A 14,927-nucleotide genomic window follows, 5' to 3' on the forward strand; every position below is an offset into this window, starting at 1 on the left:
TGATGCGATAGCGCTGTTCAGCAGTGGAGAGCACGCGACTCCCTTACACAATTACCACTTCTGCTTTCCCTTGTATTTGTGTCAAGACAGCACCTATACCGACATCACTAGCATCTGTATCGAGGATGAACAGTAGTGAGACATCCGAATATGCTTGTGGGGGAGCATCAGTCAAATGTCGATTATTCGTTTTCCCCCCACCGGAGTTGTACCCTTTTTGGTGTCAGGGCATGCAAGGGTTTCACCGCTGTAGTGAACCGGGATACAAACCTTTGATAATAGGAAACAAATTCGAGGAATCGCCGCACTTCCTGTGCCGAAGCGGGTGTTGGCCAATATTTGACGGCAGACTTTTTTGTCAGGGTTCGTTGCAACCCCTTTACCGCTGACAATATGACCCAAATATGTACAAAATTACACTTAGATGGTTTCAGTTTAGCGGCTCGCACTTTGAAGAAAACTTGTTGTAACCTCACCAAGTGTTCCTCAAACGGCATACTAAAAATAAGGACGTCTAAATAAATCAAACATCTCCTATAGTAGGCCCGACAGTACACGCATCATTAGGCTTTGGAAGGTCGCCAGCGCAGTGAGATATCCCATTGGGAATAGATTACATTGGAATAATCCCTGCTGTGTTCAAAAAGCCATTTTTTATTTGGATTCGTCGTCCAGGGGCAGCTGCCAAAATCCTGATGACATCTCACATAAAATATTTTACTCAAGCTAATGGATCTAGCGAATCATCAATAAACGACAAGGGATACGTGTCCACTATCGTAACCTTTATTTAGTCGTCAGAAATCTACACAAAACCCCATGGAGCCATCTAGCTTTTTAACCAGCCCCTGCAATTTCTGTCTCACGTGTTGAGCATTCCCCATATCAATTTTGGTGCTGCATCAAGTCCGTGCAGTCCACATCATACGAGCCCTTACTGAAAATGTCATCAAATTCGAGAAAAAATATTTTTAATTCGGTCTCTTGACCTTGAGTCAATTCAGGTTTCTGCTGAATTATTTCCTCCGCCCATGGAAACCTTACAGCATCCTTCACTTTATGTATCCTCACTACTAGTACATCTTTCTGAATCTCACTCGCTGGGGAAATCTGCGCAATTTCTATCCTCTCCTCGCAGTATAATCGCCCACTTTGATGTATATAAAACTATCAAATGTCAACCAATTGTTGGTCCCGATGGTGACGTTCACCCCACCACCCTCGCTAGGCAGGTGGGGCGCGACATCCGCCCGTTCTCCACCTCGTCGTTTGGCTCCCGCTGGGCCCCCGCCGACCAAGAGATCGAGCCCCCCGCGCTAGCGGCCTCTCTGAGGGACATACTCGTGCTGCCGGCTCGTAGCCACACGGAGTTAAACCACACATCTGTGCACACCACAGCTATCGCTAACACAGGGGGGCGCGAACGAGCTCGCACCTGCAGGCGATTATCTCTTAACGCGTGCACACACTGCGGCTCCGCGTTCACTCTCGCCGCTTTTTCCCCCACGCAGTCGCTCCACACAGAAGTCACCGACACCACACCTATGCTCTGTGCTAACTTTTATTCTCGACGCAAACCCCGCACTACCCGCAGTGGAAATTTTTGTGAGAAGAGCCTATCCTACTGCTGCCTCAGTCTCCAGATATGCAAACGCCCTACCACGTACTTTGTAGCTGTACTCAGGGTGTCGCACGGACGCTGTGAGAGTCTGAGGGAAGAGGACAAAAAATGTTGCCTATCACTGCCTCAGAGCAGCACTCGCTGGCATCGCACAGATGCTGCGAGCGGCTTGAGAAAGCAGGATGGCAGGGGGGGGGAGTCTTGGCGACTAAGATGTTGAAGAAGAGTCTCCTTTGCACGGCCCGCGGTTCCCCCTTTAACCCCCTGAACTCCAAAAGCCCGGGTCACGGTGTAACGCGCGGCCAATCGTGCGCCTACCTGTGATTACCGCCCATTTTTAAATCCTTTATATTAAGTTCGCTTGCTTGCTTGCTTGCGTGCTTGCGTGCTTGCTTGCTTGCTTGCGTGCTTATTCTTAGGTTTTTTCGGTAAAGTCACGTAGGTAAAACATTAAAATTAATGAAAGTAAAATAAAAAAAATAAAAAAAAAAATAAAATAAAAAATCACGACGTTTCGGAGGCAACACAAGTCTCCGTCATCAGGTGGGACCGTCACAGCCAGATTAGCTGCACCACTTGATGCAGCTAATCTGGCTGTGACGGTCCCACCTGATGTGGGACCGTCACAGCCAGATTAGCTGCACCACTTGATGCAGCTAATCTGGCTGTGACGGTCCCACCTGATGACGGAGACTTGTGTTGCCTCCGAAACGTCGTGATTTTTATTTTTTATTTTTTATTTTGTTTTATTTTACTTTCATTAATTGTAATGTTTTACCTACGTGACTTTACCGAAAAAACCTAAGAATACGAATCATTGCAGTCACGAAAGCTTCAAATCTAGAATGATTGCGTGCTTGCTTGCTTGCTTAGGACCGTGCAAATCTTTCGCTCGTTTTTTAACCCACTTCCCGTGATCCAATCGAGCTGACATTTTCCACACAGACTCGTTGTGCCAGACAATTAATGTTCGTGAAAAAAAATTCCCAAAATTTTACACTTTTTAGGCAAAAAAAAATATTTTACATATATTCAAATAGAACTCATTCATCGCTTTGGCTGAACGTCACAGTATAAGAGCCCAGAGCGTAACCCCTCCACAGGCCGTGGCGGAGTAGCGCAGTTGGTAGCGCCCTCGCTTCCCATGCCAAAGGTCGCGGGATCGATCCCCGCGTCCTCCACAGGCGAATATCTTTTTAAATCCTTTATATTAAGTTCGCTGCCACGCATATAAAGGATTTATAGTGAAAAACTTTGTTTTTACGGGTTATACTTATGTAATAAATGGACTCGACCACAGTATCTGGTCTGGTGTCCTTTATTCGGGTTCGTTCTTCTCTTCCCACACGGCTGTCTCACTCTCAGACCCTCCGCTCGGCGCCGACGCTGCTGCCGCACCCGTCGCCGCCAATAGCCTCTTTGCTGGTCTCCTCGTGTCACTCCCGTAGCCTCTAGCAGCCTTGCTGCTGTTCCCCCACACGCAGCCCCTCCGGCTGCTGTCGCTCCCGTAGCCCTCTTGCTCTGCAGCCCCAGGCTGGCTGCTGTAGCCCCTAGCAGCCTCGCTGCTGTCTCTCATACGCAGCCTCTCCGGCTGCACTCGCTGCTCCCAGCTTTCGCCCTCCGTGGCCTCACCCTCGTCCAGTCTCCATTCTTTCCTTGCCCGACTGCCCCGATCTCTTCCTGTCTCACCGCTATACTATCTCCCTCTCACGTGACCCTGACTCCTCCCCCACATGACGTCACATCCGCCAAGCCCTTTACGCCCGCATTACACTTATTTCCCCTTACATAGAGCGCTGCGGCAGGTGCTTCTGCGACCCATTATCCGTCCGTACTCATTAATTTATTACTCATCCTTGTTAATCTGGAAGGACGTCCAGCTGGCGAATACACACCCTGCTAGTGTGTATTCGGTCTGGGGCCGGGGGAGGTCGTGGTTCTGCGATCCCCTGACCTCATGGTCTGCTCTGGTCGTTTAATACTCCACCCCAGCCCCTCCCGATGTCGTGCGTGACTCATTGCAACTGGGCCGGTGAACTTTTTTGCGCCCATACAATTTTAAGCCAACTCAGGGGCAACGCAATGTGACCTGACCTGCGAGGGTCGGCCAATCTCCTAGCATCAGGAAACCGTGGGACTTTCCTCCTCGGGACCCTTCGGATTAAAACCCGTTGTGCCAGACAATTCCCTCCAGAACACAACCTGTGTGCACTGTGTGGGGGCCAGGGGGGAGTCACGGCGCTTGCAGAGTTGCTTCAAGGCCGTGGCACCACAGTGACACTAACACATTCCTGCGGAGGGAGCTGGTAGGAACGTTGGGTTGCTCGTTCAATGGCCAGGGTCAACGGCGGCGTGGTGTATTCCGCAAATATGGCCGACTAAGGGCGGGCACTAGCCGGCGTGAGTAAGTTAGACATAGAGTTTTATAAGGGCACCACGGGGTGACCAGCCCCTCCCCACCCAGATCCACCCCTCCCACCCCCCACCCAACCCCACCCTCCCCACCCAGCCCCTCCCCACCCTCCCCACCCAGCCCCTCCCCACCCTCCCCTCTCCACCCAGCCCCACCCCTCCCATTTTGGATTCACAACGGACGGACGGACAGACAGTAACCAGGAGGTTCCTACCAGTATAAGTGATGCATCCATGCATAAGGTGATAATAGTGATTGATATCACAAGGGAATCAACACCTGTGATAGTGGCGGAATGGTCATCGCTTCTCTCACCAGGGCGTGTAATCCGCATCAGGCCACAAAAAATACATCCGTTTCCCTGATGGCATCTCAACACAGCCCTGGTCCGTAATTATCTTAATGTGTAGCCGACTTAAATAATCAATACCCAGCACGCATGGTACTGCTGGGGAGGAGGAGACCAATACAGGGCCCAAAAAACACATTTCCCCGATGTGGATTTCCGTTTTAACAAACCATTAGCCTAAGAACCAAAGAGTAATTCCTGCAGTCACGAAAGCTCCAAATTAAGTTTAAACCATTAGCCGCCACGAATTTATTGTAAACCGGTTCAAACCGACGTTTACAAGTGGATAACATATCAAAGACTAGTACAGAAATGATAGTTACTGATGCTCCCGTGTCCACCAACACCTTAATGGGATTTCCCTCTTTCATTCCGATGTTCACGTGGCTGCTGCTGCCACCCGTCTCGCCAGCTCTTTACATTTTGTCTTTGATGCTGGCCAAATTTGCCCTGCTGTATCGCTGTGATCGAGTGGTGTGCCAGTGATAATGGCGATGAGGGTTTTGATGAGGTGTATGTGTGGTCCTGCCGAGTGTCTGGGGTGTCGCGACTCGCCTGGGGTTTTTCCTTGGATGTCCCGCGATGTTGCCCGGAGTTGGCTTGGTTATCTCGGGTCGACATTCATCTCGGCATCCTCTCGTGATGTGGCCCAGCGTCCTGCAGTGGTAGCAGTGGATCACCGTGCGGTCCCGGACTCCTCCGCGGTTTTTTTATGGTCGCTGCTGTTGTAGTTCGTGCCTTGAGTTGTTGAATCCCCGGGTGACCGCTGCCATCTCCTCCAAGGTCGCCTGAAGATCACCCTCTGTGCTGGGCTCGGCGGCGGTCACCGTTGTCGCTGCTCGACTACATTGGAGGCTTATTCTTTCCCCAACACTTTTCTGCAAAGTCACGACGATTTGTGTCCGTAGACGACATCTACCTCGCAACTCAAGTCTGTAAATTTGACAGCCTTGAAGATACCTTGAACAGTCAGCTGGCCATGGTAGTAGATTAGTGGAGCAATTGGAGACTTCAGCCAAGCAAGGAGCAAGACAGTTTGCAGTGCAGTTCACCTACAAAACGTTGGAGACAACTACAAGCTCAAATTGCACCTGAATGTCCGGTTGCTACTGCAAAATGCAGAGCCTGCCTTCCTGGGAGTGACATTGGAGAGGAGTCTGACATTCCGTCAACACCTGCTTAAGGCATTTAGCAAGTTGCGCTCATGGAACTATTTTTCGCTGCAATTTGTGCTCTGTACCGGGATGTGTTGAGCTATAATAAAAAACAATAACCATATTTACATATAAGAGCTAAAAATTAAGACTCGTAAAATAAAAACGCAGTATAAAAAATATAATATCGTATTGGAAGATACATTAAAAGTTAAAAAGGCGTTTAACTTCCCCTACTTGTGTCCCTCTCCCTTTATACGATAAGAAGAAAAAACTAAAGGTAAAATGACTTTTAAAACTATGAAGTTTTGTCCACAAAAATGTCTCATTAGATGCGGTGGAGTGCACGCCACAGTCCTCTCCGCATCAGTAAAAACTCCTCGTTCTCCACTACTCTCATATTTTCTATCAATGTGCCTCAGACCCACGAATAGTCTTGATATTATTACGTATAACTTTTATCCATGTCTTAGTTTGATCTCAGATGCTTGGTGCTTCACTCCACGCATCAAATTATTGAGCTATGGAAATGAAATCTCCTTTGCAGACAGAATCCTGCTTGTATACAAGATTTCAGTTCATCCAACTTTCATAATTTTAAGGGATTTATTTTCTATTTTACTACGCACCCAGATAGATGGCGCTCAAGCGCTCCTTTTAAATTCCAATCATATCCTCGCGGGGATCAGTTGGTTCTTGTGTTTTTTTTAAATAATAGCTGTTGATACCGAAACAAACGACATGGGAATCATTGGCAAGATTTTAGTTATTTTTTTAAAAGTTGTTATACTTCTTCTAAACAGCATTTTTTTGTTAACTCGTGCGTTTTGATACGTATGTGTATTTGTTTTTTTAATGATGAGTTGTCTGCATTCTCTGGTTGTCTGGATGCAAAGTGGGCAATCTCTTTGCCGAATCCTGGCCAGTTGGATCAACACTTAAGACATGCCGTGAAATGAGCTCCGTTGCTTGACTGAGATGGGCATTGTCAGGATGAGTGCCAATTTCTGAACCAGGTAGCTGGTTCAGGTTTTGATCTTGTTGACAAGGTCCCGCTCTTTTAGCAGGCGTGGTCGCCTTTTAAGTGATTCGTTATTGCGAGTTCACACTAATTCTGCTACAGACCCATAATAAAATTGTTTAATGCTCAGTTTTTAAATTGACACCTCCAAACCCACTCGTGATATCTTATTCATCATCAACCTAAGTGAAATATGTACTTCATAACTTCATGATTTTTTTGTTATCATTCCTTTGCCCTTCATTTAATCTTGTTAAAATGTTAGTTACCTCAACATTCACGTTCATTCCAGAATGTGTCCATTGGCCAAGGCATTTATGGGGGAGTTTGGTGCCGATTCTCTTCCTTCCTGCTCGTCTGTGGTTCCTATTATTTCCTCCGAGTCGTTCTCTTTCTCGTTGCAAATGAGTAAAAATGTTCGATTCCTTGCAAATAGAAGTTATTATCATGCAGCCAGTGGCTCGTGACATTTCCACTAGGTGGTGCTGTTGTCAGTGACCTCTGAAAATATGGTGCTCTAATTAAGCAAAACCTCGTGATGTTATTGACTTTCCCGTGGAAGTGATATAACGGTCTAATCTACCAACGGTAGGCATTTATAAACATTACGAAACAAAACAACAAAGCACTCAAATGCTGTCCAATTATTCTCAAGTCCACACCACAAAACCCTTTTGACGCTGCCAAAAGCCTAAAGAACAATTAAAGATCAGCTGACACGACTCAACAAACCCTTTCAAATTCAATATTTAGGAGTGACTCCACAGGGTTCGTTGCTAATTCTTCGTTAACTGCACCTGCTGACATCGTCATTGTTGCTGTTTCCTCCTAGAGCGTGGAGGCTATGAGCTGCTGCTCTATTTGCATTAGAACCTCGCGTTGTGACGACGTAATTACAGCCATGGCCGCCTTTTTAACCGTTCTGAATGGGTCTCAAACGGCGTGGCAAAAATGCGAAGCTAATCGCAATGAATGAAGGAAAATATCTCACTTTGACACCTTCACAGCCGCCCAAGACCTCCACAAGGAACAAATCAGACTGTGTTGCGGCGGTTTCTAATATTAACAACTTAAAATGTCACCTTCATTAGGCAATTCACGTTGAAATAATCATATTTTTCTTGTTTTAAACACATCAAAACAATTTATTTAAAAAATGTATAATTTTTCGAAAAATAATTTCTCATCTCCAGCTGCTTGGTAAGGTGGCGCCCCAACGCCCCGAGTGGAGGAACTGCGCCTGCATGCAACTCAGTGGGAAAATCTCGTAGAGTTCCACAACTCCCCTTTCCCACACACGACGGGGTGGGTGACCAGCATCACGTCCGGTCTCCCCAGTGGCGATGTTTACCCATTTGAGGCCGAGTCGACATAGAAGAGTCCCAGGACCGATTCAGATAACCGTCACTGTGTTGGCAGTGAACGGGAATCAAACTCAGGTTGCAGGGTTTGTAGCACAGCGTGCTAACCTCGACAATGCCACTCCCCTAATATTATTACTCTCCACCTACTAATCACTCTCCCCTGTTTTGCAATGCTCTTAGAGAGGGCCTACTGAGACTGTTACAACACGTGATGGATGCTGTGACCAGAACTATGCCTGGACACCTTGGTTTCATTGGAGCTGATGTTTTCACACCATACCAGGTACTAAGTTATGACTAAATACCACCCGACAGGAGGCCCAGGGTAAGTTATAGTATCACTTGCCACTGACGTTGGCTGTGGCAGCGAATCAAACTTGAATCGCACTGTACAAACCACTGCGCTACCGCTCTCCTACACATAGACACACTGTCGCACATATGAGACGTACATGTTTATTGTCATAGTACTCAAGTTTATTCATATAAGATATATGTCAAAGTACAGTGTGATTGAACAGACAACTCCAGAATCACAATTACCAAAGTTACATAGACCTACAAAAACCCAAAGATGAAATACACCACTGTACTCCAAGATAAATTCAATCATTAGCAACATGATGAACACATATCAGAAGCGAGTTATCACTAATTCAAATTAAATCATACATCTAAACACTACGTTAAATCATCAAAAAGCATTACAATTCAAGCAAACTAGTCAAGACAGTCGAGTGATTATACAAAATTGCAATTCACCACGCTTACATAATGTGCGTAATCACCGCAGGACTAACCTCATAAGTTATTGTCATTTGAGGTCCAGCACTGACAAAAACGAATCGGGTTACCGTGATGTAATGTTTCACGATTGCAATGCAAGACACGGTTTTTCAGATTTGCGGATAACAATCACAATCTCGCATTTAGATTGTTTTCAATCGAAGTGGCAACATATTCTCACTCAAACGAGAGCAGGGTGATAATTTTATCCAATCATTGCTTCATATCTATTTTACAGCCTTAAGCCAGCAGTTTAAACTCTACATTCCCATGGTCGGGTCCTTGACTGGTACCACAAGTCCTCCTTTTAAAATATGTAATCATGTTTAAGACAATGCAGTTTGTATTAAGACTGCGTCTAAAGGCAATCACATCTCAAGACGCTGTACAACACAATGGTGCATGTGCGTCATGAGGAGAACGGAAGGTGTGAGTATTTACTCGCCATTTCCACTCTGCAGGATAAATCACACAAAGATAATTGTGTCATCTGACTAAACAAAAAGGATCCATAATATGTGAGATGGTAACCTTAAGATTTTGACACGAACAAGTTACACATCACAAATGTTTACAATAGCATGTTTTCAGAATAGCTAAAATACGTAATGCACTACAGGAAAGTTATTTTCACAGTGCAGGTTTGTGTGTTTAAACTTCACATCTTTTAAAACTACGCTTATATAGTTTGAACATATCTCAGACAATGAGCAGGTTCAGCCGGGATAGCGCTTAAATTATAATCAACCACGATGTATGACATACGTGGCTGTATTGTGATCAGCAGAGGGCAATCCGTTCACGTAACATATCCAACCAACTAAGAAATTTACGCTATTTCCTGAAGCAAAGGATGCTGTTTATGACAAATCTAAATGGCTATGAAATACGAGAAGTCCGAGCTACTCAGTGAAATTACCAAGCACTTTCTTCCAAATTGGCAGAAATGTAAGTGGTTTACTTTACAAGCACGAAGCAGCCCAAGATCTTAAGTCCCATTCCGATGTTGACTAAACTCAGTATTCATCAACGTCATCCCGACCCACTAACTGAAAATATCTATGAAAAAGTATTGGCCAAATGGTGCCAACCAATGATGTATAATTCAGTCTTGCGCCAATGTTAATTACGATATAAATCAGAGAACACACAAAAGCTACACCATTCCCAAATAATAGTGAAATATAAATAAAGGATACGTTTGTTTAATAATAAAGATCTAATGGGCTACTGTAAATAAAACGCATTTATAGCACGAAGAAGGCGAATGACAAACTGACGTCGCATTGAGCAATTGTTCCCATTTAGTAACTTGCCAATTGTGTTGAAACTTTCTTCCGTAAGTCTGCAATCGCTTGATTCTTTGTAATTTTTGTCCAGCCCTCTGGAATGGTGCCACGGCCTGTAAATTGCACTTTGTAAAGCCTCTCTAGGTCCGACTTAAATCTGCAGACAAACCATTTCCAATATGGTTGCACGGTTAAGTCTGGCGTGATGTTCCAACTTGCATATTTTGGCCCTGCTGTACGATAATCCTTATATGGTATTTCATTGTCTTCTGAAAGCACTAACCACCAGTCACTTGCAACTAAACTAGTACAAATATCAGTGGAAAAAGTATCTGTTTTACACCATTTCCCCCCTGTCACTGCCTCTGGCCGATGAATCGGAATGCGGTGGTTTTCGTCATGACCGGGTATTGTGTTTGTGCAGATGGCTTTACAGAATGGGCACTGCACCCAGCACCCACTCATCTGTTCACGTAGCATGTCTTGAGGTTTGTTCCTTACGTCTTCTAAATCCCTTATGGATGCTGTAGAATATTGTTTTTTCAACTGCGCCACCATGGTTTCCAATGTTGTGGTTAGTTCATATCTAAAGCAGGGAATGTCATGTATATCTTTGTAGTCAGCTCTAATCAAACTGTGCCTTGGGAAATGGATGTTGTCACCAAGCTGTTTACAAAATTCATCCAGCCACGATGATCCATCGCCTTTGTTTGACTGGACGGCTGTGATTGCATTCGTAATTGCAGTGAAAACTTTTCGCGTGTAAAACTCAAGACAGGACTCAAATATTTCTCGAATTTTAATATTTTCCTTCGCCGAGCAATATTCTTCAACACCTTCTGTAATGTACTTTTCAAAATATTGTTTTGGTTTCTGAATGTATTCCTTAAATTCCACGAATTGTTCCTTCTCTGCTAAATGTATCAAAATGTAGTTTTCTAAATTTGATCGATTTCCATTAAATGCCAGACAATCGGACTTCATTTTGTCTACAATGTCAAGGCTGGCTTTGTCACAGACTGCCTGGTGCATGGCTGTTTTAAGTTTTCTAGACAAAACTTCAGCAAAGATGGTAATGTTTGCGTCTCCTTTACATCGAATCTTAAAGCTGTTGAAGTACTCTTCTTTCTTGCTGCTAAAATATATTAGAGGATCGTTTGCCCTCTGGAAATCATAATCTATTTTCTGAAACCTCACTTCAGCATTTGCCAATATGTGTATTGCTAAATCTAGCCTATACATATTTGTGACCTTCAGTCTTGCATGTTGCTTGGAACTTGAATCTATAGCTGCCAGCATAGCTTTTATTACGTTATGTAGATCGGTTTGATTGTAACCAAGCTTCCGTTTCTCAAGAGATTTAATAACCTCGCCGGCTACATAGCTTGCATCCTCTGTAATGTTTTTGACGATGTCAGTCTCCTGTAAATTAGTGGAAGAGAAAAATGGATTAACCTGATTCCAGACACCTTTTCGTTTAACCACAATATGTTCTCCATGACAAAATAAAAAAGATTTATTTTCAGACATTTTTATCAATTTTGTGGATAATTTGTCTTCACTTTTAAAATGTGCAAAAAGCGTATTTTCTGCTTGCATTCTAAAATCTATTTTTCCAGGTGGGGTAACGCTTTTTTTCACTTCATTTGTCCATTCTTCCCACATTGTCTCGAATTTATTTTCCAATTGTATATCTTTCACTCCAGAGGTTTTCAGTTTCGAAGCCAAATACTTGCTCTTTTTGAAAAGCTGATCCTCAAAGCTTGATCTATATTCATCCAGACAGTTCCATACACTCTTTTGATTCCTCAAAACAGTAATTTTTTTGTAATTATCAGTCACAAGCTCGTCCTTAATTGTTTCAAATTTCATGATGAAGTTAGTTTTCCATTGACTCAACAATTCAGCAGCATGTAGTCGATTAAAATATGTTTCAATGTCTTTCCTGATTTCGTTGTATTTTGGAGAAAGGGTTTGCTCAATGTTTGACCTAGTCCAACTAGACAATACGTCTGTCCTGTTATTAATAATATTATACAGCTTATTCTCCTCTTGAATAAGATGACTCCTAAGGCTCCAGGTCCATTTCCCATACATGTCTTCAAGTTTGTTGTAAGCTGCAATCTCATGGGTGTTATTGAAGCTAAACACAAAGTCTTCTGAAAGCAATGCATTCCACAAATCTTGGATACGATTTTTCAATTCTGATATTTTTAAAACATTACTTTTTGTCTTGATGATGCTGTCTTTAAGTTTTTTTACATGTTGGAAGTAGCTTGGATGTGACAGAGCCATTGGAGGATCGTCTTCCCAAAAGTGAGAAAAGAAATGGATCTGAGAGTTCACATCGAACCCAATCACATCGTCAAATGATACAGCGTTGCACTGCTCCTGTTCTGCAGCTGTGCGAGTCATCTCATCTAACATATTCTGGAAGAGTCTCCTTCCATCCATGACATTTTCTTTTACAGTCACATCCCCGACGTCTTGATGGACAAACACACAGCTTGGTGACAACTTCACCTGCTTCATTTTCAGAAACGCCTGCACAGCGATCTGTATAATGTTGCGCATCTCAGAGGGATTCTCTCCAAAAGTATTGATCACGGTCATGTTTGCAAGGCCGATCACAAATGTAGCCAGTTCATCGTCAAGAGTGGGTGTCGCATTTGATAGCTCTGGGGCACAGAGCCCTTCTGTGTCGACTATCAACAAAAAGTCATATCCCAGCTCTTTGCTGAACTCTTCCTCCACCTTCACCAACTGCATGTGGACCCCTCGGGTGCATCTCCCAGCACCCACAGGGAACTGGAGACCAAACATGGCATTCAATAGCATGGACTTGCCACTGCTCTGTATGCCCAGTATGGAGAGGACAAATATTTTTTTGTTCCCAATTTTTTCAATAACTTCGTCCAAAACTGAGCAAATCCAAGTGAGGGGGACATGTGAGGCATCACCATCCATGAGTTCAAGAGGGAACCCAGAGAGCATCAAATCTGCTGCGATGCCTGGCAAAGCAGCTGAGGGTTTGTCAGCTGTGTGCAGTGTCTGTGACGCTTCATAGATCTGCCCAACTTCCCTGAAAAGGTGATGAATTCCAAAAGAGGATGCCTCACGTTTTTTTGATATTCGTTCCAGCTCTGCTTGTTGTATAGGCAGTAACCTACTGCCAATAACTGTTCTCCTGGACTCAATTATTCCTTTCAGAGCCTGGTGATACTCCTGATGAAGTTGTGATATGCTACCTGCAGACAGGTTATCTAAATAGATTTGTAGCCAATGCAGTGAGTATTGTTTTACTGAGTCTGCATGATGCCCCATATTATCAATGAACGATCTCATTAATGTATTGAGAGGAGATGCTTTGTGAAGCTGGGCTTCCCGTATTGATTGTTTTTCCATTGCAATGTTGTCCCTATATTCCTCCACGCTTTGGTCCCCCTCTACTCTCAAGCGAGCGAATTCTTTGTCTTTCTTGCACCACTCGTGCCACAATTTACCTTGAATAGGCAGAAAAGTCTCCTTCATGGAAGACAATGGCTTGTCCTTCAAAAGACTCAATAAGACGTCTGCCATTGACTTTCCTTGTTTACATTGTTCATCATCTTCATCAACACTGAAGCCGCGCTGTCTAGCAATGTCTGAGCAACCATCCATTTTAACCGTTTGTGTTGAATTGGCCAACATATATTTGAGGGTTGACTTCAATTCATTCATTAGTTCAGCCTCATTCTTGTTCTTGACAGCAATTTTTACTTTTGTTTTACAATGTCCACAAGAGATTTGTTCTTTGTCAGCCCAAAGGCAAAGTAAAGGCTTTGGAGAATTTAGACAATCTACCAAAATGCCTTTAGCTTCATCATTGTTATCACAATCTGACATTAATATCACGTTGACAGTGGATATCTCGAGGAGAAATTGCACCTGCTTTTTGTGCTCTCTCGCATCTCCGTGGAGGTTGGTGAATGCTATGCAGTCATTAAATACGTCATCATCCCTCCCACCTGGACAGTACCAGGCGATCTCTGTGACTCCTTCCATTAGTAGACCATTTTTGCTGCTTCCCCTGCAGTGTCTATGAAAGAAAACTTCATTCTTTTGCTTTCCAAGCAGAGAGTTCAGCATCTGAGATTTCGATGTGAGTGATTCACCAAACCTAATGAATGACACTAGAGGAGTGTCAGCGTCTACAATCGCACAGAGGTTAGTTTGCTGTGTCTCAGTAGATGCAGCACGGGATTTCCAGCTCTTTTTAATCTGTCGGAATGCCCAAATAGGGAATTCTATTTCTGAGTTACAAGGATTTGGAACTAAAAGCGGCAGTGCAAACTGGCAAAATGAGAGTTTGGTGTAAATGTACTGCCTCACAAAATTGTCTCCACAATGAAAAATTGTCATTTGCAAATCCATTGGGTGAACATGGGTTCGAGTGTCTGTCATAGACCAATCTTGACTACTCACAATATGATCATGGTTAAAAAACTTTTCATAATTAGAGTTTTCATTCTGCATGGTTTCATTGTTTTCATTTTCACCCGGCACACTAACATACCGTGCATCGTAGTCAAACATCATCAGTTTCTGCAAATAATGAAGAACAAGCTCTTCCTCAATGCTTGGGGCTTCTTTAAGTATTGCTGACTTAATAACACACATATCCTTTGTGTGCATTTTCTTCGGGTAGTATTCTTGAAGCCCCAGTATTTTACGCAGATTCATAAACGTTTTCATCCCCTCTGTTTTACTCTCAACCTTCGATGTCTGCGAAGGAGCCAATGTGAAAGTCAGTGTTCCAGCAACAAGAGATTTCAAAGTTTCCTCGAGCCGGTTCCAGTCAATGGGGCTTACACCATGGACCAGCACCACGTTTGATACTTCGGTGCAGATGGTTGCATCCAAATAGGATTTCATAAACGTTAAATGTTCC

The 14,927-nt window shown here is 43.9% G+C and overlaps 1 protein-coding gene across 1 annotated transcript; it reads right to left on the reverse strand.

The window, feature by feature from the left end:
• Positions 1-1,207: 1,207 nt before the first annotated feature.
• Positions 1,208-14,656, reverse strand: LOC144953376 (interferon-induced very large GTPase 1-like). The gene is made up of 3 exons (XM_078883939.1): positions 13,254-14,656; positions 12,008-13,181; positions 1,208-1,279 (listed from the first exon to the last, which is right to left on the reverse strand). The coding sequence occupies exons 1-3, from the start codon at positions 14,654-14,656 to the stop codon at positions 1,208-1,210; spliced, it is 2,649 nt and encodes an 882-aa protein (XP_078740065.1).
• Between the last annotated feature and the right edge of the window lie 271 nt (positions 14,657-14,927).

The sequence above is a fragment of the Lampetra fluviatilis genome, chromosome 75, assembly GCF_964198595.1.
Source record: "Lampetra fluviatilis chromosome 75, kcLamFluv1.1, whole genome shotgun sequence".
Taxonomy (NCBI): Eukaryota; Metazoa; Chordata; class Hyperoartia; order Petromyzontiformes; family Petromyzontidae; genus Lampetra; species Lampetra fluviatilis.

Coding starts and splice junctions, on each gene's coding strand:
- LOC144953376 (XM_078883939.1), bottom strand. CDS start 14,656: ATGTGTGTTATTAAGTCAGCAATACTTAAAGAAGCCCCAAGCATTGAG. Junction 13,182..13,253: donor CAAATCTATTTAGATAACCT/GTCTGCAGGTAG, acceptor TGAGTCCAGGAG/AACAGTTATTGGCAGTAGGT. Junction 1,280..12,007: donor TTATTAATAACAGGACAGAC/GTATTGTCTAGT, acceptor GCGGGGGCCCAG/CGGGAGCCAAACGACGAGGT.